This window comes from Asterias amurensis, chromosome 1, assembly GCF_032118995.1.
Source record: "Asterias amurensis chromosome 1, ASM3211899v1".
In the NCBI taxonomy this organism is placed as follows: Eukaryota; Metazoa; Echinodermata; class Asteroidea; order Forcipulatida; family Asteriidae; genus Asterias; species Asterias amurensis.
Window position 1 is genome coordinate 37,798,926 of NC_092648.1, and position 27,715 is coordinate 37,826,640.

Sequence of the window (27,715 nt, forward strand, 5' to 3'; positions counted from 1 at the left end):
AACTAACATTTGATTTTGAATGTACGCTGTTTTGACTGATACTGTATCCACAGGTTTTAAATTACCCATCTAAATTACAAAGGAAAGTAGTCTCTGAAAATACAATTAATTTCAGTCAGCACGATGTCATAATATTAACAAACATTTGGCGAGTTTGCTTTTGTAACCTGCACTATATACTTTAATTAAGTATTCAATAAAAATTACTTGATCATGCATACCACAAGGTCACCTAAATCCAAGACAGTTAAATGCCAATGTATAATTTCATGCATCAAAAATAAACAATAAAATCTGAAGGTCATTATGCTTAGATATTGAAAAATTACTGAGTGTGTTTGTATTGTCTCTTTTTAAATCACTGTAATATTTCTCAGTCCATGGCAACAGTTGTGGCAGTGCAAACAAATCAAGAGTAGTGAATGGTGCCATGCAAGTACATGTCTAGGGGCTGTAACACAGTGACACAACATATTGCTAGTAATTAACTTCACTACTCGTAGATCAATTGTTACACTGTTCACATATAGCTCTATGGGGTTCCTATCAATGCTTTATTTTTTTCAACATAAAAAAATCCACCATATCAATTTAAAATATCATTGGAAAAATTAACCCAATATGAAACAAGGCAGTTTTCTGAAATTTTTCTGAAATTCTGAAGTGTATTTGTAGTAGACCAGTTTTTCTCTTGCATGTATTGACCCGAGGCAAAACATCTTGGTTGTGCAGTTGTACGTGGGTTTGGACATCTGTAAAGGAATACAGACCAACATTTGCAGGTCATGCATAAAGCAATGCAGAAAGCAGTATAACATACTAATTAATATTTCCTACTTCACACATAGAGTACAACCATGCATGTTACTGTACAGTTCATGTATGAAACATATATGAGTTTATAACTAATGTAACACACTGAGTTAGATACTCACACAAACAACATCTATTGACCCCTTGCACGCACGTTACACGCGGCGACTGGTCCGCGCTCACCATGTTGGTGGGCAAGGTAGGTTTACGTGTATTAACACCGCGTCGCCTAAAACGCGCACTTTCACTGCATAACGCACATCATAGAGTTATATATATAAACGTACAATGAAATTGCCCACCAGTATGGCACATTCAAGATTTTGTTGATGATGACGTCAGGTGAAATGGGTCAATAGGCTAATTAGGAATTTGAATGATTGGACATTATTAAGATTGGTCAAATCATGGTGGAGGGAAAACTTGATCAGTTTCAGCCAAGGAATACTTTTTGGTTGAACTTGAACCTATAGTGGGCCTACTCCTCACTCCACACTAAGTCTCATTACTTCTCCATCATCCACATCAGTTACTTTTCATTTGCTCATCCCCATTTAGACATCCAATTAGGCCATTTGTCAACTTCATATCAAATGACAGTGAAAACTGAAAACGTTGTGCCCTCCCAAGAACTCATTAATTTCAGCACCAACTGATTATCTTTTCAACGTTTCCTTTCTAATCAGACATCTAATGGTTATAAATTCCAGGCTTATCAAGTCGCCTTGGTATTGGAAGTCAAAGTATCTCATCACAATTCTCATTAATTTCAGCCTTAGGTCTCACTATTGTTTCATTTCACTTTATCAGACCAATCAGAATCCACATCATTCATTATAATTATGGACATGGTTACCAGCTAAGCTGCATTCATTATGGACATGGTTACCAGCTAAGCCGCCCCCTATTACTTGGAAACAAATGACCATTTTTGGCACACTTAACTGGAGCCTTGTCACTCTGTATGTGTATTTCCTTCATAGAGAATGGCCACCTGCACTCATCGATTGGATGGTTAAGCCGGGATTTTCTCTGCACTTTCAGGATGTATGGCAAGGGTACAGGTGAACACAAGCAGCTGGAGATATTGGAGCCATTTCTCTCTTTCAAAACGTCTGGTCTCTAGACTTTGCATACTTTAAAATTCTACACTGACTGATCAGTATGGAGTCAGAGCAGGGTGAATTGTAACAGGTCTGCTTCTTATCAAGTAATGAACCTCAATGTTTTCTTCTTCTTGACAATTCAAGGCTAGATTTGAGTAATTCTGACAATGATAAACTGTTTCATTCAATAAGCACAAATATCCTTTATGGAAATATGCCTTTCTTTTGCTAAACATACCTGTTATAATTGTATCTTTTGATACAGTGAATTAGAGTTTCATGTCAAACAAAAACAGTAGTTTTACACACTCAAATGCAATTTTTAGAAAAGTATACAGGTTTTAATAATTCACAGAAATTTGGCTAAGTGTTTGAACAACCGATAGTGACATCCCACAAGGAAAATAGGGTTCATATAGTGCAAGGAAACAAAAGACAACTTGTTTTTCAACACAGATTATTTGTGATTCTAAATACGATTCCCAGTTCAAATAAATTAAATAGCAAGATCAACCATAGTGTTTTGACTTCAAGACCCTTGTCTTATCACCCTGATCAACCATCATGACTTCTTGAACAAATCTTAAATCCTGATCTTTAATTTCATCTCACAACCTCCTACCATCCTCAAAAAAGAAAAGGCCCTGTTCAGCTTCTCTCTCCTGTCTCTTGAGATAAAGCTATGTCAATTTGTCTTTCTGTGCGCGTTGTGTGTGCTGGCAGTAAAGTCTGATACGAGTGATTAGTAATGAGACTAGTCAGAGTATGTTGGCCATGGGGGCCTCCACTATGGGGCCTCCGAACAGGAGATGCTAGAGGTACTTCAAGGAGAGAAGTAGATTTCTATCTAACTCTCTTTCCCTTTTTTGTACTCTCATCTTATTTGCTTGTCCCCCACCCCCACCAACAGACCACATACAAAAACAACACATTTCATAATACAAACATGATAAACATTCCTTTTTAGCTTGGGGCCAAACAGGCATATTGTTTATCATTGTCATGCCACATTTTGGGTAAGTTTTCCCAGTTTTGTGTAGCTTTGCTGTTAGTGTTGCTGGGTTAGTAGAGCAGCATGCAATTTTCAATTACATTTAAGTTCAGCTGTTTGAGTTAGCTAATCAGGCATCATCAAACATTGCACAAAGCAGAGCTAGACATGATGTTTAAAATAATGCGAAGCTAAACAAGATGTTTGAAGAAAAAAAACCCACACATATTGTTTGTAGCGAAGCTAGATGTTTAAAAAATAAAATTAGACAAATGCTTGCTATATATGCCTCTGCCAAAAACCAAACTGAGTTCTGCATCATTACTTGTTTGTTATTACATCATGCTTACATTCCTCTCACACCTTCACAAACTCAATTTAACTTATGGCACCTTCATCCATTATCACCAGCTACTCATCCCACGAACATTATATGTTGGGAAATATCTAATGATAAACAATGACACAAATTGATCATATTGATTTATCAATGTTTCCAACACACTTGTCATTTCGATGTTCATAAAATCATTAGCACAAATATTTTGCCAGTGGTTCCAATAACAAAATTAAAAACAAAAGTGGACAAATTTTATCAAAATTATGAAAATTTTGTTTTGTTTTACACTGGATATACTTAATTACGTTTTTAGAAGAAAAAAAAACTTTTACTAGTAAATTTTTTTTGAATTGAGCATGAAACAATATCGCATTAATTGTTAAACAAATGTTTCCACAAGGATAAATTTAGTTGCCCCATCTGTTTCAACACAAACCTGCTACTGGCGACTCAAGTTGAAAAGTTCACGTGCAAATATCATTTGATTAAGCGAGGCAATGCTCAGTGCTAACCAATAATTTCTTTAATTTTGTTAAGATTAATGTTATTTTAGGACTGAAGTAACCTTCAAAATACAATCTTGAAGGGTTCAGAAATTCTTTGCATTTATTGATTAAAGGGACAGTACAACAAATGGAGGCAATCTATAGAAGGTTAAAAACATATATAGTTCCTAAGCGTCAGGCACATTTTGTAGCATTTACAATCATTATGTTAAACATTTTCTTTTAACCTAATTTATGTTTGATTATGTGTTATATTTTTGTTTCTTTTATTTATTAAATAATAAACTAATTATTATTCTCAGAGGACACAAAAAATCACAACAGTACATATTGAGTTGGCTTTAATAATAATTTATTTATTTATTTATTTATTTATTTATTTATTTTTCATTTGGAGGGGGAGCAAGATTGCTGGGTGAAAGTTGTTGACAGTTATACTGTTACTATAAGCTACACACGTAGATTGGCCAATATTTGAAGAGTAAACATTAAAATGATTTATTATTATCACCAATATTAAGAGTTTGCTTACATTAGAAGTGTAGAGAATGTGACATATCAAAGCAAGGGCATTAATTGACACAGTCTGGTTATTGGAAGAAGCTCAATGTTCTACTACGGCTATGGGTGCTCTCCAATAATTTGATATATACGTGACTCAAGTTTTCAATCAACACAAGGGCAAATGATGAAGTTCCAACAACTGTTTCCAATGCTTAGACCTTTAGAGACACATCCTCAGCATAGCAGATGATCAATCCATTAGAGCAAGATACGTTTCAGGAAACAGAGACTGTAAATGCATCAGGAAAATATTTATTGAAAAACACTCTATGGTTCTAACAGAGGTCAGAGCAAATTGGCACTACTGAATAAAGAACTTAAATTCATCTGACATCTTGAAAACCATTTCCTGCCTGTAGTTCACATGTGTACCTTTTTGTTGAAACCAAATTGCAATATATTTAATGTATTTTTAATTTCACGATTCCTTTTTCCTTTTGAAATATTCAAGAGAGATGTCAGGTTGTCTTGGTTCCTGTGAATCAAGCTGTATGAGTAGATTGGAATGCCACACTGAGACCTGCCTAATGGAGTGGATCCTTAGCAAATTGCACATCAATCATAAATAGATTCATGGCTGTCTACAGTCGTCAACAACTCATAGTTGGATTGAATCCCTGAAAAGCTTTGCATATGGTTTGGTTATTTTGTTAAATTTTTAGAGCATGTAATGTGTGGGTGTTTATTATATATTGGAATAATTCACTCATATCAAGTGACACACAATGTAGTGACTATAAAACAATATGAGAGCTATAGCTAAATCATGATACAGGAATTTCACCCACTATAATATTATTAGTTCCATCCAGCGGTTAACTTGGACAACTACCTTCAAGACACAACCTAAACTATCTGATCAAATATAATAGCTTGCTATATAGAAACCGGTTTACTGTAGTAAGAAAACATGACATGCACCTTTGACAAAATGTCTCCCTGTATATCTTGCTAAATATGAATTTCGTTAAGCACTGTTTCTGTTTTTAATTAAAGCAGCTCTTCAAACTAGTATCATAATGATTCAATATATTAAAGCCATTGTACACTTTTGGTTAACAGTATTGTCCAAAGGCCCACACTTCGTGTATCACAACTGATATAAAAAAAAAAAAAACTGTGAAAATTTAGGCTCAATCAGTCATCGGAGTCAGGAGAAAATAAAAGGGAAAACCCACCCTTGTTTCCGCATGTTTCGCCGTGTTATGACATGTGTTTAAAATAAATTCTGTAATTCTCGACAACGAGAATTTATAATTGTTTAATGTTTTCTCGAAAAGTAAAGCATTTCATGGAATAATATTTCAAGAGAAGTCTTTCACCATTACCTTCTGTAAACCCTGTAAGTTATTTGTAAATCTGGGACCTTTTTTTTTCTGTGCCGAAAGTGTATAATGGCTTTAAAGCACCTAACCTATTAAAATGAGTTGCTTACCAAGTTGATTTTTTTAAATTAAAAACTCTGCATATTGCTTCTTTAGCAATGAAATAACACACCAAGTTGTACATTATCTCAAACGATAGGGTTTCTTTCATAAGGTAGAAGATGCCTGCTCAGCAATTCATATTCAATATTGATCCTTGCCTGTGTATAAACTACACAAAGAGGGCAGCGGCAAGCAAAGGGATTCGTAAACAGCCCCGCTGAGCATCCATGCCCTCAAATTGGAAATGGATACTTGGCAAGGGGGTGGCACTACATCTATTTATACAAGCTGTTTCCTCTGGGTCTAAAATGGCCATGGGCAGAGCACGTGTGTTTTGGATTGAAATGAGAGAACTGTGATAAAATAAACTAACAACTGTATTGATTATGGGAGGGGAGATAATTCAATCAGAACAAGAACAATTCTAAAACAGTGTCAAACAGAGATGAACAATAAAACCTAGAAAATGCTTTCAAATACAGAGTGTGTTTTGTTTGTTCAGTGCTAAAAGGCAGTCAGATGTTTAAAAATAAAGTAATAAACCATAAGAAACACTGAGTTTCAGGGCAAGCATGACAAAAACAAATTGATTAGGGTAGGATTTGAACCTGAAACCCCACATGTAGGGCTTGTAAATCCTGCAGATTCAAAACTTATTTGAAAATAAATAAACTTAATTGAAAGATTAATTTTTATTTTTATTTAGTTCGTTTGAGCGACTAAATACTTGTTAGCCCTAATATTTTTTAATAATTATGTATTTTTTGGGGCATAAAAAAACCTATTTAGAATTTCTTTTGTATTTCAAGAAAAGAAACTTGAATGAGCAATGAGCAAACTTTAATGAGCAATGAAATCAGAATTCACCATACTCTGTTATACAGAATATCAACTCTATAAAAAATAAATCTTTCAATTATTTAAAACAGTCACACAAAATTAATCCACTCTTGTAAATGAAAATTATGGGGTAACCGCAAGTTAGTGAATTTCTTGCAGATATTTATACAGAAACATGATGGGTGCTGTAAACATTTTAAGTAGTGTCCTTGTTCCTAAATGGAATCCACTGCAAACTATATGAGTCAATTCTCTAGAAATATCCCATGATTATTGATTTAACACCAGTATGGTAAATCACATTATGGTTGTTGCGCATTCCACTAGTCTCTTACACAGTTATTGCACAGGGCATTCTCACTTCTTATATCTCAGAAGGACACAGTTTTAAATTCAATCATTTGGGTTGGTGGGATAGTTTTTGCTGTGTTGGATGGCATAGTGTTGTTCAGTGGAAAATATAAACATTTTGGGGGAAATATCTGAATGGATTTCGTTTAGTATAAAAGTAAACTTTTATAGGGTTTGATTATTAGTAAGGGGAAATGGGAAACATTTTCAGTCTGACTGGTGTTTTTTTGAGTGGATGTTAATAGACCTTGTCGCAAATACCATTGCGCAAGCGCAAACTGTCGAATGAGGTGCATGCAGGTCTAGCTAATGATAGCTAGCTAGACCAGCATGCACCTCATTCAACGTCTATTGTGCACGTACAGAGTATTTGTGATAAGGTCTATGTAGCTGTGTAACGCACTGGCCGAGTATAAATCATCTACAGAAGTAGATCCATCTGAAATACTGCCAGCCACAAGAAAACATTGTGGACACTAAATCTGTATCCATAAAACTTGTATTTCAGTAGGCTATTTCATAATGATTGCTAGCAACTGCTACTTTAAATTGAAGCTTATAATATACCACTAAATCATTTAACAGGCAACTTTTTCATCTGAGTGGATGGAACCTGATTCAGAACACAAGTACCTGTAGTTGTTGAAGGACAGAATATCCAGTATGTATCTAGGCCTGTTGGTTAATGTTACAAAAGTATGAGCTAGAGTAAATTGGCCTCCTACATGGAGGAATTACTCACAGTAACTTCAAACTAATTGTAAACTGCATACTATCTGCAAAGAATTTGCAGTATTTCTGACCAGGCAAAGCTATGTTCTTGATTCAATCTTATATGTGTGAAACACTGTTGTGTTAAATTATACATACAATTGACTTTCAAGTGTGTTCTGAGTTTTGGCACTGTGAAGTGAATCGACCCATGAATAGCTGTGAGCTCAGCAATAATTGTGACTATTGAGCTATAATGAAATATATACTACACATCTTGGAAATAACAATTACATCATTCTGTTTTGTGGGATTGCTTATTCAGAGTGCTGTATCCTTCATTTTTAAGATTAATTAATTCTATCAAACGCAAAGTTGCAATTCAAAAGAACATTTATATCAAATTATTGAATGGGAATCCTTTTTACATTTACAAATTTGAAATGCATGTTGAGGATCTAGTGCTACATTATACATTCATATACCCCAGGCAGTTTAGGCAATCATATTGGTTGAAAGTTTGTCACATGACCATGTTTATTTGGTATGAAATGGCTAATATAGACATAGATAGTTGGCTTACGATGTTCGCTAATAGCATGCTGGCACACAATGAAAATGTTACAGTATTCAATGCAACTGCAAGTTCAATTTTAGACATGTTCAATTAATTTTTCTTTTTTAAAGGGTATTTGTAAATAGGAATAGAAGAGTTTTAACTCATTCTGAAAGACCCCCTAATGACTTTACAATGCCCATGGCCTGTCAACCCTTTTTGTATCAATTACATCAGTTTATTTGGAAAATATGTTTATTAATATTGATGTTTGATAACATTTTGATTTATTAACTGAAAACAGAAATCTACTGAAGAACGTTTGGCTTACTCCCATCTTCATGGAAACAACAAAAAACTCTCCAACTTGTAATGTTATATTTGACCCCTTAATGTATTTTACAGACTTTCTATCTGCCCCTGGAATGTATTTGAAGAATTTCTGTCATAAACTAAAAATAGTTATGAGTAGCATATTGTGGTGATGATATGAAACAAGCAAATTAATCTTCTGGCCAATGACTTGCAGAAACCAGTTTCATGTTCACAGTTTTTATTTATTTTTGCTCATTTAGTTGTGCATTTAGATGTGTTGTATACTTTCAGATTGGATTAGTTTCTTTAAAGTCACCTGGAAATATAATTGTTTTTCTTCAAACATTAGAGTATATGTTTCTGAACAATAAAAGTTTTTGTAGTAATTATTTTTAACGATTTATATGTTTAAACAAATAAATAAAGTTGTGTGGGGGGGGGGGTGACTCTGCCTACCCCTTTTGTGACGTCAATCGAGGCAGACTATGCCTCGATCGAACATCAAACACATGTACGTGCAAGTACATTCAAGTCCTAGTCGTGAGTTAGTACATTTTGAAAAAAAGTTTTTTTCTTGCATTTTCCAGGCAATGTCGACCAGGTGTTTTGCTGCTGGATGCAGCAAAACAACTAAAGATGGGGTCAGTTTGCAAGTCTTTTCCAGCGCTGTGCAGTAAACACTTCGAGCCATCATGCTTCGAGAATCCGGAATACACAACCCATTTTGACATGAAGTTAAAAATTCTTTTCTAAAACATGACGCCATCCCAACAATTTTTCCAGCTAGTGGGGACGTATCGAAGAAGCATTTGCCTGCGTGAAAAAATTCAAATATTGTTTAAACTTTGAGGGCATTAGTTTAGCTTGCGCCAAGCGTCACTATCTTGTGTTGGCACTGCATGTGATTCATCACGCCTCGATTGACGTCAATTTTGACGTTATTTTCAATTTCGTAAATAACATGGAAACTAATTTTTTTAACCCTTAGATAATTGTTTATTCATATTCCACTCATCAAAGCACATATTTTAGTGACAAAAGCTTTATTTTGACAAAATACCACTTCTAGGTGACTTTAAGCATTTAAGCACCACAAAGTATTTTGACTGAATCCTTTTGGGCATTCTGAATGCTAATTATTATTGAGTAGCAAATGATGAGTAATTAGCAGTAACTGTGACATTTTGTGTAGACTTTTGCTAAAAAAGGGAAATTGTTCATTGTATTGACATTTTACACTCACTCACTACAACCTGTTTGCATTTTGAATATTGATTTTAGCATGAAACACTGTGAAAGTAAATTGTAATAAAAGAAGTGAATTATTCATTGTTATAACTGCTTGCATAACTAGTGAACCTGGGAGTTAAATGTTTAATGAGGCTTCCACACTAATAACAAGTTTTCAATAGGGTTTTAGATGCTTGTAAACAGTGAATGGCTACTTTTCTTGACTCACTTCAGTAGTGGGTATAGCCATGTGGTTAGTCAGGTATTTACAAAGGGATAAACTAAAATGTAGCACTTTTTAAAATGACTTACTAGTAATGAATAAATATCTGCATGAGCTTTGGTAGCTTCAAATGGAAAGTACGTCATCAGTTTTTGGAACAGTTTTATCCTCAAAGAATTCTAAAAACCCAAAACACACAATCTGTAAATTGTTCATCATTTTGGGTGCTGATGGTAAATTGAAAAAGAGCCAGGTTTATTATGTCAGGAACTGTGAGCATGGTCATACCAGGGTTATTCCAAAACACCACTCTTTACATTTTGAGTTGTCCGTCATATGGCTCTTTAAAAAGAGTGGTGGTAATTTCACTCATTTAAAGGGATTTCACTCCAGGACAGAGTGAAAAATCACTCAAAAAGATGCTAACTTCAATCTAAAAGAGTGGACCACTCGAAAAAGTGTTGTCCCTCATATGGCTCTTCAAAGCGTGCTTCTTAATCTTTTGCAATTAGAGAGACATCCCACTAAACATTTGACCTACAAAGATGTATTGGGGCCCAGTTGACCTCAATTATAGAGCCATTAAATATTGATGAGTGCATTTAACATACAAGGAATCCCCTTAGAATCACCTAAATACAAGTTGGACATAACTGAGTGATTTGTTTTATTAAGGAAGCAACATCTGGATGTTTTCTCAATGTCAAACTGTTGCTAAATGCTGCATTCTGATGAATGGGCACAAATTGGCATAATGGAGTCCAGTCACCGCAGACTGGATTGATTTTTGTCTTGATTTGTGCCTGTGTGATTATAAAGAACAAGACTCTGCTGGAACAAGGACCCATGGGAGGTTCTAGGTGGCTTCAGTTGCAACAAAATTACACTTCATTCTTTGTAACTATAAATGTAAACCTTTGATTTATTTTTTTAACATTTCTGGAAATGAAGTCTAGGGAAAAGCACCAAAACCTAACTTTGAGTAATGAAGGTAGCCTACATGACAGACTTCACAGACTGTGGTTCAATGATTTATAATCTAGCCTACCTGAGAGTCTTGGAGACTGATTCACAGACTGAAAACCCTTCACAGACTGTGGTTCAAGCCAAACAGCATTCAATCTAGCCTACCTGAGAGTCTTGGAGACTGATTCACAGACTGAAAACCCTTCACAGACTGTGGTTCAAGCCAAACAGCATTCAATCTAGCCTACCTGAGAGTCTTGGAGACTGATTCACAGACTGAAAACCCTTCACAGACTGTGGTTCAAGCCAAACAGCATTCAATCTAGCCTACCTGAGAGTCTTGGAGATTGATTCACAGACTGAAAACCCTTCACAGACTGTGGTTCAAGCCAAACAGCATTCAATGATTTAAAATCTTCCTCTGGTAGATTAATGTCAAGATTTATGTTAAATTTACCTATTAAAACCCTTTATTTTTCCTACTTTAAAATACCATTAAGTTCACTGTACTTATATTTTTATAATACCAGCATAAAACCAGCACAAGGTGACTCTGTTTGTTCTTCATGGTTGAAGATTTTGGCTTGCCACTGTAAATGATTTATCATAGTGTAATTATTGAGCTTGTTGCAGATGAGTGAGTTATTTATTTGTTTAATTAGCATTGACTGATTAAGTTTTTTACAAAGATAGATACTAGTGAAAAGTTTCTTTTAATAGAGTGACAAATTCTATTTTGTTACTTTTAACTGAGATCACTAAATAAGGCCTTGTATAAAATAAAGAAAATTATCAGACTGCAGTGCACATTAATTTTAAGACTTTTAATTGAGATTTGAAACTAAATATTTGTTGTCTGGTAGTTTTTTTTCACTGGTATGTATTCTCTTTCACCATAAACAAGGACCTTGTCCCACGCTTCATTAAATCTAATCAGGATGCCAAAACTACAACCCTTCTAGGGCAGGTACCACAAGCGATACAATATCATAACTGCAGGGTGCAAATATATCAAGCTAATAACAGTTACAAACAAAGGTAATGGACCTAGCAGAGTGTTTCTCTGAAATGTTGGCATTTCTTCCATAGGTCATTTAGATTGGTAAGCAGTTTGCAACATTGCATTTCTTTTTGGCCATAGCCAAAACCTAGTATCTTCTCACAGATGGTGTAGAGCACGGTTCAGGAATTAGACAATCTAAAAGGGTGGTAAGTAGGTTGGAGAAGCTGTCTTAGCTTGTCTCCCCTGATAGGTTTTTCCAATCACTGAGTTAATTGGGCCGATATCATATATCATAACATAATTAGTGTGGGGTGTTAGCTCATGTGACATGAAACTGCATTGATAGAAGAGACACACAGATGATGATGACCTCAAATATACACCTAGTAATTGGGCACTGGAGAAGGAGAAGTAACTTAACCAAATGGAAGAATTGAGTGTAAAACTATTTCAATCTTAGTGTTTATGGTTCAGGGAGTGCATGGTTTTAACTCAGTTTTTTTGTTGGTCTAAAACTTTAGAAATGTAGCTCCACAATACCTTGCAATGAAAATACTGAATTTTGAAGCGCCTTCAGCATTACTGAGTGATATGAGCATTCTACATACAATAAGTCACTATCATATCATTATCATTGTGACCCTTCATTTCAGTGGATTTTAAAATACATGCTTTTGAAATACGCAACAAAAGCTTATGATGTAATATTAATCCATCTAAGGGTAACCTCATTAGCTGAAAACAAGAAGAAAAAAGGGTTTTACTTTGATTTAGATGATCAACTCTCTTTTTATGTGTGATATATTTGCTTTGGCCCACTTGGTTACACCCAGCTCATAAATATTAAGTACTGTCTAATTTGCATACAGCTCATGTCAAAGGTCACACCATGACCTGCATTCCCAGGTATAGTTAATAAAACATTTTTCCAGTATGGCAGCTCCTTTGCACAGTGTGTAGATTATGTCTACCATCCCACGCGAAATTACATTATGTATGTGAAGTTACCAAAGAGTATAAACTACACACAAATATTCCATTTATTGCATACATCCCTCCACTCTACTTGTCATTATGTGAAGTTACCAAAGAGTATAAACTACACACAAATATTCCATTTATTGCATACATCCCTCCACTCTACTTGTCATTATGTGAAGTTACCAAAGAGTATAAACTGCACACAAATATTCCATTTATTGCATACATCCCTCCACTCTACTTGTCATTATGTGAAGTTACCAAAGAGTATAAACTGCACACAAATATTCCATTTATTGCATACATCCCTCCACTCTACTTGTCATTATGTGAAGTTACCAAAGAGTATAAACTGCACACAAATATTCCATTTATTGCATACATCCCTCCACTCTACTTGTCATTATGTGAAGTTACCAAAGAGTATAAACTACACACAAATATTCCATTTATTGCATACATCCCTCCACTCTACTTGTCATTATGTGAAGTTACCAAAGAGTATAAACTGCACACAAATATTCCATTTATTGCATACATCCCTCCACTCTACTTGTCATTATGTGAAGTTACCAAAGAGTATAAACTGCACACAAATATTCCATTTATTGCATACATCCCTCCACTCTACTTGTCATTATGTGAAGTTACCAAAGAGTATAAACTGCACACAAATATTCCATTTATTGCATACATCCCTCCACTCTACTTGTCATTATGTGAAGTTACCAAAGAGTATAAACTACACACAAATATTCCATTTATTGCATACATCCCTCCACTCTACTTGTCATTATGTGAAGTTACCAAAGAGTATAAACTACACACAAATATTCCATTTATTGCATACATCCCTCCACTCTACTTGTCATTATGTGAAGTTACCAAAGAGTATAAACTGCACACAAATATTCCATTTATTGCATACATCCCTCCACTCTACTTGTCATTATGTGAAGTTACCAAAGAGTATAAACTACACACAAATATTCCATTTATTGCATACATCCCTCCACTCTACTTGTCATTATGTGAAGTTACCAAAGAGTATAAACTACACACAAATATTCCATTTATTGCATACATCCCTCCACTCTACTTGTCATTATGTGAAGTTACCAAAGAGTATAAACTGCACACAAATATTCCATTTATTGCATACATCCCTTCACTCTACTTGTCATTATGTGAAGTTACCAAAGAGTATAACTACACACAAATATTCCATTTATTGCATATATCCCTTCACTCTACTTGTCATTGTTCTCACTTGCTCTCCCTTGCTTAATAATATCTAGTCATGAGATTACTATTGATATGAATCATGGGTTTCTGTGTTTAAAAATGCACACAAAATGAACTAAAATTGAAAACAAAAATTATTTGAAGCAATTTAGTCCATTCTAAAATCAAATGAAGACTATACAGTCATGCATCAGGCTACTGTTCACTGCATCACAAGGCATATTGACTTAACATCCATTGATCCTGCATGCATTATAACCATGCACATTATCTTTGGCTTGAAATTAAAAAACATTGAGCTGTAATAATCACATGTACTAAACAACCAATTCAAACAAGCTGTCTGCCCTCTAGCCATTCTTGTCTTAAACAAAATGTCCCCAGAGTCATATTGTTTTACTTTATTGTTTCTTTTCTGCATTTTTTTATATTATTTTCAGATTTTGTTGGTATGTTATTTGATTATTGCAAATGTATTTGTTGACTAAGAGGGCAAACAGCGATATGCAATGCATTTCTGCAGTACACATTATATCCATTAACACTCACCTTCCTCACAGATATCCCCAATGAAGCCTGTACCATCACACTCACATCTTGAGGTCCTATCTTCACTTACACACAGACCACTGTTCAAACAAGGATCATTTGAACTGCATAGATCAGAAAAGTCTTCTCTGACATTATTGGAGGCTAGTTGCTCAGGTCGCCTCCATCTGTTAGGACGAGCTTGCACCAGGTAGGCAATATTACGCAGATGACCCTTGAGATGGGTTCTAGACTGGACCTCTGGATGGGATAAATGTGACTGACGTAACTGCATTGGGATGCCACCAAAGAAGAAGTCTGTCTGTGTGGGTAGTTCAATGATCTCTCCATCCATTGTTCCTGACCGTTCATCGCCATCCACTTTGAATGTAAATTTTCGTGGGTTATTTCGTATGACTTCTACTGTGTGCCAATCCCCATCATCGAGGTTCTCACCAACGGTGATTGTCCTGCCTTTATTGTTGATGCGCATCTGAAGTTGAAGTCGGCCATCATCCATCGCAATTTCCATAAAGTCCACTTGTTTCTTGTCATCAGCATAAGCTAATAAGACATTGGATTGTCTTGACTTAAACTGGAACCTCAGGGTTCCATTTACTGATGTATTCCATCTTTCATATTGTGTATATGTGTCTCTAGTACCCTCATAATACAGAGCTGTTGTAAGAGTTAGTTGTACAATAAAACATAAGCATGTAAGCAGTAGTTTGCTCTTGCTCATGAAGCTGGCCATTTTTATATCCCTTGTCTTACTCTCTCAATGAAATGTCAGTAGGAGTAGAAGAAACAAATGTTCCAGACTCGACAAGTGGGTTTGCAGTCTTTGCATTCACTTGACTAGGATGGCCCATCAACCCAGCTTGACAACTCACCCCCCTTGGCTATAATTATGTTTGTACAACAGCGGGCATGTTGAGATATGTATGCACAAATTAGGTCACAGCTCTTTTCTCGATGACCAGTCAAGTCATGACTGCATAATGACAGAGATGGTTCGCAGTCACACTCTGAGTTTCCGAAAGGGAGTTTTATCAAAGAGTGATAAAAGCCCAGCAGTTGAATAATAAGAAACAGTTGGGTTCCTCCCGGCACACGCACCACAGTATAAACCTCACTTAAGGTGTATCCAGCCAATGAGAAAACTCACTACAGCAGGAGGATTCTCAAGCTATCTTGTCTTGTTGATTGAAACAACCCTAGTGAGACTCTCTACTAGGATAAATATCCACTGATGACACTATGCAGCATCACTGTCTTGTAGACTACAAGCTCTCTCCTTCTACTGATGATTAGGATTCTGAGGCATCCAACCCAAACCTTGATTTGAAGTGTTGTGTTTAGTGTGCACGTAGGGGCTGACTATTGCCGAGGTAATGGAGGCACGCTTCCAATCTAATCATCTACATGTATCATCAGGTCAGAGCTGAGGCAGGTGATCTGTCTAAAGAGGAAGGGGAGGCAACAAGAAAAGAATCAAATCGGTTACAGAAATTTAAAAGGATGGACTTGTAGACCTTCTGTGTGGATCCAATTCCTAAATTAACCCCCATTAGTTAAAAGAAGAGCAAAATATATAATGGAAAACTCATCATGGAGGGGGATCAACATGACAAACAAAATGTATAGTCATCAAAAAATAGCAGTAAAAACTGTCTCATTACCATGGCTCAGGCTTAATATCCCCAGATGACATATTAGACTATTAAAAGTGCAGTTGATCTTAGATAATTACATCAGTGTAAAAAAATTTAGCAAGATGACCTTTATGTCATCCTCCTCATGCAGTCATTATAGATGAGTATAATTAATCAACTTGTCTTTCTGTAGAACTAACAGGAGTCAATTCACGGGAAAATGTAAAATAAATCTAAGAAAGGCTTGCAAATATCATTCAAGTTGAGATGGATTTTATATTTCTTTTAGAGGACAAGTAGAGAATTTGAAACATCTTTGCGGTATGTCATGGTCATCCCCTCGAGGCAAAATATAATCCCTTGATGATGGAGGGCAATAGTGACCAATCACTGTAAGATATAATCCCTTGATGATTGAGGGCAATAGTGACCAGTCACTGTAAGATATAGTCCCTTGATGATGGAGGGTAATAGTGACCAGTCGCTGTAAGATATAATCCCTTGATGATGAAGGGCAATAGTGACCAGTCACTGTAAGATATAGTCCCTTGATGATGAAGGGCAATAGTGAACAGTCACTGTACGATATACTCCCTCGATAATGGAGGGCAATAGTGACCAGTCGCTGTAAGATATAATCCCTTGATGATGAAGGGCAATAGTGACCAGTCACTGTAAGAAAACTAGCTTAATGTGTTAAAGAAGTCACTTTGATGCTACGGTATATACCTGAGTTAATCAGCTTTAAATGTAGTGACTACTTGCTCTACGTGTCAATGGAATAAAAATAGACTGGAAGACCAAAATATAATTTAAGAGTAATATTTCTGGCTTGCTTCTTCCTATGTATACCTATTGTACACCTTTAATATTTCTGGCTTGCTTCTTCCTATTTATGCCTATTGTACACCTGTAACGGGAGACGATAGCCGGGCGAAACCGAAATAGTTCTAGGAGTACCGTCGTGCCAGGACCCCATTTCATGATGCCTGTAGGCCTATAGAGGCACAGAAATTTGCTTAGCACAAAATAGTATTGCATAGCAGAAACTGATACCAGCCAAATTTTAATTTGAAATGTTGTGAACTTGTGGCTGGTGCCCGACAAAATTTTTGAATAGTAAAGAAATTTGTAAGCAGTATTTTCTGCTAAACATATGAAACTGATCAATGGGCCCTGTTATTCACAGTAAAACATTTGTTAATCTCTCGGGGTGGGGGGGGGGGGGGGGGGAACGTAACGAACCTAACTAATGTATATGGATTGTATAAGCGTAGCTGAGTAGCTGCGTAACTTGAAACGTAACCATATCTTTTGGAAGGTAAGCATATCTTGGAACGTAAGCGCAGCTGGGTATCTTGGAACGTAAACGTAGCTGCGTATGGAATGTAAGCGTAACTTGACTCAGGATTAAAGGTGTACCTTTTGCTATTATAGCGTAACTTGAAGAAACATAAGAGTATCTTGTAATGTAAGCATAGCTGAGAAGCAGTGTAGCTTAGAACATAACCTTATCTTTTGGATTGAAAGCATACCTTTTGTAATTATAGCGTAACTTGAGAAGGTACGTAAGCAAAACTTAAAAAGTAAGCGTAGCTTGGAACGTCATATCTTGGCAGGTAAGCGTAGCTGGATATCTTGGAACGTAAACGTAGCTGCATATGAAACGTAAGCATAGCTTGACTCGGGCTTGAAAACATAACTTTTAATATTATAGCATAACTTGAAGGAACGTAAGCGTAGCTGAGTAGCTGCGTAACTTGGAACGTAACCAAATAATACCTCAACAATCTCAAAAATAACACTTCATTCACAGAATTAAACAATATTTTTTAGACAAAATTATGCTTTGAGGGAATTTTTTTAAAAGCCATTATACACTATCGGTAAACAGTATTGTCCAAGTCCCACACTTCCTGTATCACAACTTATATATAAACAACAAACCTGTGAAATATTAGGCTCAATCGGTCATCGGAGTCGGGAAAAAAAACCGGGAAAACCCACTCTTGTTTCCGCACATTTCGCCGTGTCATGACATGTGTTTAAAATAAATCCGTAATTCTCGCCAACAAGAATTTATATTGTTTTACAGTTTTTTTTGAAAAAGTAAAGCATTTCATGGACTAATATTTCAAGAGAAGTCTTTCACCATTACCTTCTGTAAACCCTGTAAAATTATTTGTAAATCTGTGAACTTTTTTGTTTTTTCTGTACCGAAAGGGTCCAATGGCTTTAATCATTTTTTTTTCCAACCTTTTTTTATTCAAAATTATTATTTACCTGTTCTTTTTTTCGATCGGGGGGCTCCGTTTTTTAAAAATCCTTTCAAGCTACTCACACAATAACACTGTCAATAAAACAAAATGCGGTATTCCTACGTTCTGGCTTCCTTCTTCTTATGTATACTTACTTATGTATACTTACTTATGTCGAGTTAACCCAACGGTTCTTTTCAGAACCACCCTAACTCATTTAGAGATTGTTATTACATGGTGTTACCGCAAACTCTTCTATATCTTATGTATACTTATTGTATACCTTTAATGTTTCTGGCTTGCTTCTTCCTATTTATACCTACTGTAATATTTCTGGCTTGCTCCTTCCTATACCTATGTATACCTGTAATGTTTCTGGCTTGCTTCTTCTTATGAATACTTATTGTATACCTTTAATGTTTCTGGCTTGCTTCTTCCTATTTATACCTACTGTAATATTTCTGGCTTGCTCCTTCCTATACCTATGTATACCTGTAATGTTTCTGGCTTGCTTCTTCTTATGAATACTTATTGTATACCTTTAATGTTTCTGGCTTGCTTCTTTTTATGTATACTTATTGTAATGTACCTGTAATGTTTCTGGCCTGCTTCTTCCTATTTATACCTATTGATGTAACCCAACCAATAAATCCATCTACATTGTATCATCATGATGGAGTGATTCTAATTAGGCCATACTGTGTGTTGACAAACTAATGGTACATTATGGTATCTCCATTCTGCTACTACAGCTTCCCTTCTAATTGCTGTGATTTGCTTAAGTTGTCCCTTTTGTTCTTCACATCATCCCATTGATTACATAGCCAATTATGATAATTAGAAATGCTTTTTGGAGACATGGCGTCGAGGACACTGTAGTGATATTACAGTTTAGTGCGATGGTGTTTTTAAGGTGTTAGAGACTGACACTATGGATAATGCAGTTTAATTTGTGTCATTTGTATTCTGTCTGCATTTTGTTTGACATCATGGCGAGGTCGTTTTTACAGTATCTTTTACTGTCTGTCCATTAGCACAAGTCAGCTGTAATAAATTGAGATGAAAAGAAAAAAAAATCTCTCAAATCATTATTGAGACATTTCTCAAGTGCTTCTATAAATGTTTGTTCAATTCATATTGTCCTGGCAACTTTAGGGAAGTGTTCTTCAACAAAATACAATTAGTAGTGTGACGGGCAGAAAACGTGTGTAAACGTATTTTTTTATGCTTCTTTGTTGACTTAATATATTCATTTATTCACACTTCAAACCCCGATCAAGCGCCCCCAGCGGTGGCTTTATTTTCAAATTTATCAATTCGGATCATTCTATACTTTGATGTCGGGAGAAACACATCTGACAATTTCATGTTATTTCTCCGACAGGTAATGATCTTTTCTCTTTATTTATTTCACATTTCCCCTTTATCATAAATTGCATTAACCTTCATACAATTCCTTGCATTTATACTTGTTTTATACATTTTGCTTAGATTTATAGCCACTTTTTAATGTTGTTTTTGCAAGATTCCGAATTGAGATTCGGCAATCAGGAGTTCCGCCCTTTTTCAGAACTTAGTTTAATTAACCTTTCTTTATTTATTATACATGAGTTTGAGTTATTAGAAAGAGATAGTTGAGCTCTTGAGTAATATTTCTTTGGATATATTTTGCACAGTTTGCAAGGTATATTTAATTGAATATTTGGGCGTTTCCAAGATGGCGGACGCCATAAAGGTTTTGGCGGGAACCTGCCAGAGGAAATACTGTTTTGTATTATTTGTTTCTTTAATGTGGCCATCCAACTACAATCGTTATTTGGTGGCCTTAGTTAGTAATCGCTTAGACATTAACGTGCATTTTCTAGCAATGTGTCGATTTCTAATTGTTTAATTCCGGGGCTGAGAGAAACCCGCCCTGTTTGTGGATTTATTAGTTGCCTTATTCCTTGATAACTCGTAGACATAAGCATTGTATATATTAAAGTCACCTGGAAATATAATTTTGTTTCTTTCAAACATAAGAGTATATGCTTACGAACAATAAAACAATTTTTTTAGTAATTGTTTTTCACGATTTATATGTTTAAAAAATATATAAAGTTGTTTGGGGGGCTGACTCCGCCTACCCCTTTTGTGACGTCAATCGAGGCAGACTTTGCCTGCAATGCGTATAGTAAACACACGTGCAAAGTACATGTACGTCCAAGTCGTGAGTTGGTACATTTCAAAAAGTGTTTTTCTGCATTCAGCAGCAATACACCTGGTCGGCATTGCTGGAAAAAAAACATTTTTATTTTTTTGTAAACATACAAACTCACGACTTGGTCCGTACATGTACTTTGCAATTGTGTTTACTCTACACATTACAGGCAAAGTCTGCCTCGATTGACGTCAAGAACAGCGCCCTCTCGGGTCGGGGTCTACTCTTAAATTTGTAAATAACATAAGAACTGATTTTTTAAAACCTTAGTTAACTGTTTATTCACATTCCACTCATCAAAACACATATATTAGTGACAAAAGCTTTATTTTGAAAAAATACCACTTCCAGGTGACTTTAACGTTTATTTTATTGCAATGTTATTGTTTCTCATTAATTTTATTGATTCTATACTTTGATGTCGGGAGAAACACATCTGACAACTTCATGTTATTTCTCCGACAGATTATATGAATAAAGCCCAGAGGCAAGAGATCTAGAGAATGTTTCCACATTAACATCTTTCAATTAAACCGGTCACAGTAGTAATTTGTGACGAGATAACAGTTAAACAACAGTGGTACGCCCCAGCATATTGCGCCACAGCACCTTGTAAGCCATTACAAGTTCCCCCATACAGAACAAAAACGTACAGTAAAAGAACCTTTGCTTTCAGCGCACCCACCCTTTGGGAACTCTCTTCCTTCTACCCTACGTTCCCAGATAAACCCCGACCTCTTCAAATCCCATCTCAAAACTCACTTGTTCACTCAATCTTTTTTGTAATATTGTATTGTTTGGTTTATTTGTTGCTTTCTCTTGTATAAATGTGTTTATTTGTTTTGTAAAGCGCATTGCGAGTACTTGCAGTACTGAATTGCGCTATATAAGCATTTCTTCTTCTTCTTCTTATTATTATTACATGGTGCTAAGGATTAGGTCTTATGTCTCAACCTTCGTCCATATCACCTTGTGGTAAAAATACCAAACACTTTGTATCCTTTGGCAAAAGGCGCGTTATAAATACAGTTATTATTATTATACTGTGGACACTATTGGTAATTGTCAAAGACCAGTCTTCTCACTTGCAAGACTTGGGGTATCTCAACATATGCATAAAATGACAAACCTGTGAAATTTTTAGCTCAATCAGTGTCGAAGTTGCGAGATAGCAATGAAAGAAAAAACACCTCTGTCACACGAAGTTGTGTGCTTTCATATGCTTGATTTCGAGACCTCAAATTCTAAATCTGAGGTCTCGAAAAATCAACTTCTTTCTCAATAACTACATTACTTCAGAGGGAGCCTTTTCTCACAATGTTTTATACTATCAATAGCTCCCCTTTACTCTTTACCAAGAAAGGTTTTTGGTTCATAATTATTTTGAGTAATTATCAGTAGTGTCCACTGCCTTTAAAGCTGTTCTTTCTTAAAAACATAAACAAAAGAAGAAAAAAAAAACATTAGATTTTAAGACCATTTCGATTAGGGCCTATGAATAATGAAATGATGATGCCTAACGTAAAACATTGAAAACACTTCTATTCCAAAAAACCCAACATTGCAAAAACTACAAAATACAATCAGTTTCAACCAAGAAAAACTGTCTCATGCTTTATCTCTTTTTGTTTCTTTCAAGGATGTTATCATTATAAATTTCTTGAAACCAAGGATACCTTGTAAATGAACTTAATCACTGCAGCTCTCAAGCCTGGAGAAGAACGATTGCTTTCTATGACAACTGGAAACACATGAGTTAACCTCCACTCTTCCAAGACAAGTTCAGTTCTCCCACAGGTAGGCCTACTACCAATCCTAGTGCTTGAGACCTACGGCTTAATACCATCAAAAGGACAAAGCGATACTGATAAAGTAAGTTGTTCATGGACACAGGTGCCACGATCGGGACTCGAACCCACACTCCGTTGATCAGAAACATCAGAGCTTGAGTCTAATGCACCTAACCGCTCAGTCATGACATACCGTCAACTCATGGAGTCAAGTTTATTATCACCATCTAAATAGTTGACTGCAGGATCTAAACAGTCAGTGGTATACTACATGTACAAACAATAGATTTTAGATGGTTCCCCACTCCAATCACTGGTGTACTGCTATATTTAAATATCTTAATTTTCATGGTTCATCCTATTGTCTGAACTCACTGTCCACACATTTCCTTTCATGTTATTTTACAGCTCAATTAGCTTCAGCTTACTTTGAGAGTAAGGCTTTACTTCCAGCTCATTTTTACCTAAAAGTAATAAATAATGGCTCCAAAACAAATGAACTTCCTGAGTCCATTAGTAAGAAAGCAGCGATAGATTTTTAATTATCTATTTAATCATCTACCTTTTGTTTTTTAATGGTGGGGTAGGTAAGGAGCCGACATTTACTGCATAATAATATGTAGATTTCCTCAACAGAATTTCATTTCATTATCTATGCTAACCTTATGCAAGGCAAAATGCATAATAACAACTGCTTATGGTTCTTATGCATGACACAACAATTCAATTATGAATGCACACATGCATCCAATCTTGTTGATTGATTCTGAAATACCCACCCTTATATAGATATTCAGCAAATAACGTCCTTACCATTGGAAAACGAGTCTTTGGAAATTTGGTCCAGTAAAGCAAACTGAAACATACAACAGACTCTTATGTGGTACAAGCAATGTACATTATGTTCACCTTAATGTAGAAAAATATACTCATGAAGTTTAATGTGTCAAACATTGTACTTGGGGAAATTTATAGTAGGAGATCCCTTACAGCTTACAGTTGAATATTTCATCCAGCATCAGCATTTGTAAATTGCTTCACATTTCAACCCATAGCTTAGCAAAGTATTTTTTTCGAAGGCTATAATTTCTGCAAAAGACTTACACATCTGTGACAAAAAACTTAAACCTGATAATATCTTTGCCAAATTGGAAATTCCACCAAGAGGGGGTACCAAGAGGGGGTTATCATCCATGTATTGAGTGACTTCCAGGTCATGTTCCTTGTGTACACTAGATAACATGTCACAGTATTCTCAAGCAATCAAGCAAATAAACAGGAACCAGACTACTTTGCATATACCTGCCTCTAATATCATTGGTTATATTACAGTATTTAAATTGGCAGATACAGCTACGACTATGACTGTTGGTAAGTGTGTTGCTAAGGACTTTCTAATTCTATTCTATTATTGTCTTAAGTGAAATCAACTTTATTTAACTCACAGCTCACATTTCCATCTGGAATACACACAAAATTAAACTTAATTAAAAAGCAAACACTATGAAGAGACAAAAAGCAGTCCCCTATAAGTACAATTGTTATTTGTTTAAATCATGTAAGCCTATATCAACACTGGAATGCTTTTTAAGCACACTCCTGATAATAGACTTGTCCTTTGTTAAATTAAATGCATGAATGAGGCAGTGTTCATTGCTTTATGGATTTAGAAGATAAAAATCAATAAACTTCACAAATAGCAGCAAATAATTGTAATTTTGAACTGTGAGTGCACTTTCACCAATCAATTAAAAGGTTTGCTAAACAGCAAGTATTTTATTCCCGTCAAAATTGCTTAATACATAAATAAATAAATTAGACACAGTTTCTGAAGGTTGTCTTTTCCAAATTAATGGTTTTCATTATCTTTTATGTTTATTATGTATTTTATGAACTAATTTCCAAGCTGGCAGTCCCTTACATTGAAATCATCACTCTACATCCGTTGGGTTTTATCTGATAAATATTTGTCCTAAAACAAACCCTGGTAAAAGTCACTGTTCGCCTGTTTCCATGGCAACCCATACGACACACAAGTAATAATGACTTGATTACACTTCTTGGCTACTCCAAGGCTATTGATTCAGTGTATTCCAGTGAGTGGTTCTGTCATGAAATTTACTGAACTTTTACAACACAGAGATTATTATTTGGTCAGTAGATGTGTGACCAAGTCCTTAAAGTACACTAGTACCCTCATACATTTTCATTCGTATTTTATGAAGAAATTCATTTTCAAAAGTTCAGATGAAGGCAAGAGTCATCTGAATCCAAAATAAAATACAAAAATAAAAATGATGCACATTCAAGTCTTATAAAAGCAAATGACATTATGAATGTAGTCTCAGTAAGGTACTTTAGAATTAATGAGAAAGAGTTAATTTTTATCCTGTAGTTTTCAATTAACACTCTATATCTGAACATTATATGATGATGTTATCATATTTGGTGGCCAGGTTTTAGTAAACACAATCAAAAGCAGTACTTAATGTTTTGTATGGTCAATATTTTAAAATAAGTAATACAGATATTTGGGGATGTTGAAAAGTTGTCTTGACTTTGCCGTTCTTTCTGATAAACACATTTCTCTGGAAGACTGTTAGTGGATATAAACGTTGCAATCATTGAGCTTTGAGATTGATGAGTTCTAACCATTAATTTTTCAAAATTTTACCAAGATTGCACAAACTACAAGAATAAAGTTCTAGATAAGCCTTTTTAAAAGAGTTTTTATTTAAATTTTCCTCAGAATAAAAAAAAGAAACAAAACAAAATGGTATTACCATCAATACAAACTCTGTTTACAGAATTTTCAAATATGAGCAATTTCTATGAAAACAAAGTACATTTGATCAACAAGTTTATTTAGATGTTTGTTTTAGATATACGTAGATGTTGCTATGTATGGTACCTTCTTATTAAAACCTTGCTGACAAAAAGCCCCTTTTATAACCGACAGTAAGCAAACACTAACTAGCTAAATTAATAAACTTTCAATGTCTTCATTTTCTGTAGAGGTCTGCCTCAAATCAATGCAAACAAACCGGAACAATTTAGGCCCTATTTCAATTGTCTAAGAAACTTCAGCTTAGCTGTGTAAATACTTCACCCCTAAGTCTTTGTTCACAAATCTATTTGGGATAATCATACTGTAAACAATAGGCCTAACTCTGGTGATATAATACAACAAAATTGAGTCTCAGAGGAGAAAAGAAGCTTAACAAACATGTTTTTGATTAGTGCAAACAGTGCATTTTGACTGCCAGCAACAATAATTAGTGTCATTTGGTCTAATCGTGCTTGTATGTCCATGTAAACAATGCTGTTGTCGTGTGTGATTTTATTTCACTTTTAAGCCTAGATGCTAACTTTAAACGAACTGATTATACTAGAGATGACAAAACCCAAAACAAAAACCATGCTACCTTTTTGAGGATTTTTTATATTTTATAAAAACATGTTTAGACTTTTTTGCTTTTTTTGCAATGTTTTGCAAAGGCTCAAATAGTCCTATCAGATTTAAGTTAGAAGAAATGCCAATAACTAAAGAATTGTGTAATATTATTACACATAAACACAACATGCCAGCTTGGGAGTAAAACTAGCAAGTGTGACATAGTTTTGACAATCAGAATAGTTACCATATAAGACATAGTTTGTCAATAAATCAGCTTTATTACAAAACCCAAATTGCTATATTCCTGGTAGCCAATCAGCATGGAAATTGACTTGTAGTCCATGGATGGTGACTACAGCAACCTGTCCAACTCAATAAAAACAACATAGCATTGGATTCCCCAATGATGTGCTTTTCCCACGGTAAGCCAAATTACATATGTTCTGACTGCATACATAACCTAGGTTTATTGGTGATGTTATAGTCACTGGCTTTGAGGAGGGAATTCAAGTGAGGTATTGATATCATGCAAGCTGGGAATTGTACTAGTCACAACGACCTAGTTCATTGCAGTGAGTTGATTGGTTCGATGTTTTCCTTATCTATCTTGTATTCCCTTATGCTACTCTCACACTAGGGAAAATATGCTAGCGAATGGGCTTGCGAATGGAATTATTTGACAATCGCTCAAACTTCGCAACATTCGCCGTGTTTCGTAAATGTTGGTAACAATTTCGTAACATTCACTAGTCATTCTCCACCTCTTTTCGAAGATCACTCGATCAAAATGTGGCGAATATTCTTGCTATTATGAATAAATTCTTGCGAATAAAAATGTTTACATTCGCGGTGAATTCGCCAGACAATTGTGATTGGATGGTGAATATTGGATGGTGAATATTGACCGAACTTTGTAAGGAGATGGGGCATGACGGGTAACCGCTCCGAATTTGTTACGAACGCTTACAAAGACACGGCGAATGTTGCGAAGTATGAGGGATTGTCACATATTTTCATTCGTAAGCACATTCACTCTAATATTATTCGCAACAGTGTGAAACAGCATTGGGAAGCGCTTTTTAATTTCAGTGAATGTTGCGAAGACAGTCATTCGCCGTAGATTTTCGTAAGCATTGGTAGCCATAAGTAACGTTGGTAAAGTGTGCGTAAGCGTTGGCAACGTTCGTAAGCTATTGTAAGGCATTGGCAATCATTGGCTAGCGTTGTTAAGCATTCATAAAAATTTGTAACATATTGGTACGGACAGGTCGAGGGATGACGAGGGCAAACGTGAAAATATTCACTATCAATTCGCAAATTTTGGGCGAATTCACCGCAAATTTCAAATATACATATTCGCAGAATATTCACCCAATATTACTGCGTGATACAAGGAGAGAGGGTTACAATTTAGCATGAGTGATCAGCCTGCAGCTCACAAGGCTTGATATCAAAATGCACGGAAGAATCAAGGCTACAAACACATATTCAACGTTGAATCATGGCACATTTTATTCTGTACGAGAATGTACTTTTAAAACAAAATGTTGCATGCTTCTTCTTCCGTGAAAGTACAGTCCACCATCTGGTGTATTGCGTACAGTCCACCATCTGGTGTATTGCTACTCCCTTTGTAGATGGTTTTATTGCTTCTAGTTACTTTAACTACATTATATAGCCACGAAATTACATGTCACTTTATTAGTATGATATAAATGT

At 35.4% G+C, this 27,715-nt stretch overlaps 1 protein-coding gene across 4 annotated transcripts in view; it reads right to left on the reverse strand.

Annotated features, from left to right (window-relative positions):
* The window catches only part of LOC139939141 (neurexin-1-like), a 102,115-nt gene that overhangs the window by 52,355 nt on the left and 22,045 nt on the right, over positions 1-27,715 (reverse strand). For all 4 annotated transcript variants that reach the window (XM_071934923.1, XM_071934915.1, XM_071934907.1 and 1 more), the window contains exon 2: positions 14,718-16,158. In XM_071934923.1, coding sequence (XP_071791024.1) covers positions 14,718-15,450 — 733 coding nt within the window. In that variant the 5' untranslated portion in view covers positions 15,451-16,158. The remainder of the gene's footprint in view (positions 1-14,717; positions 16,159-27,715) is intronic.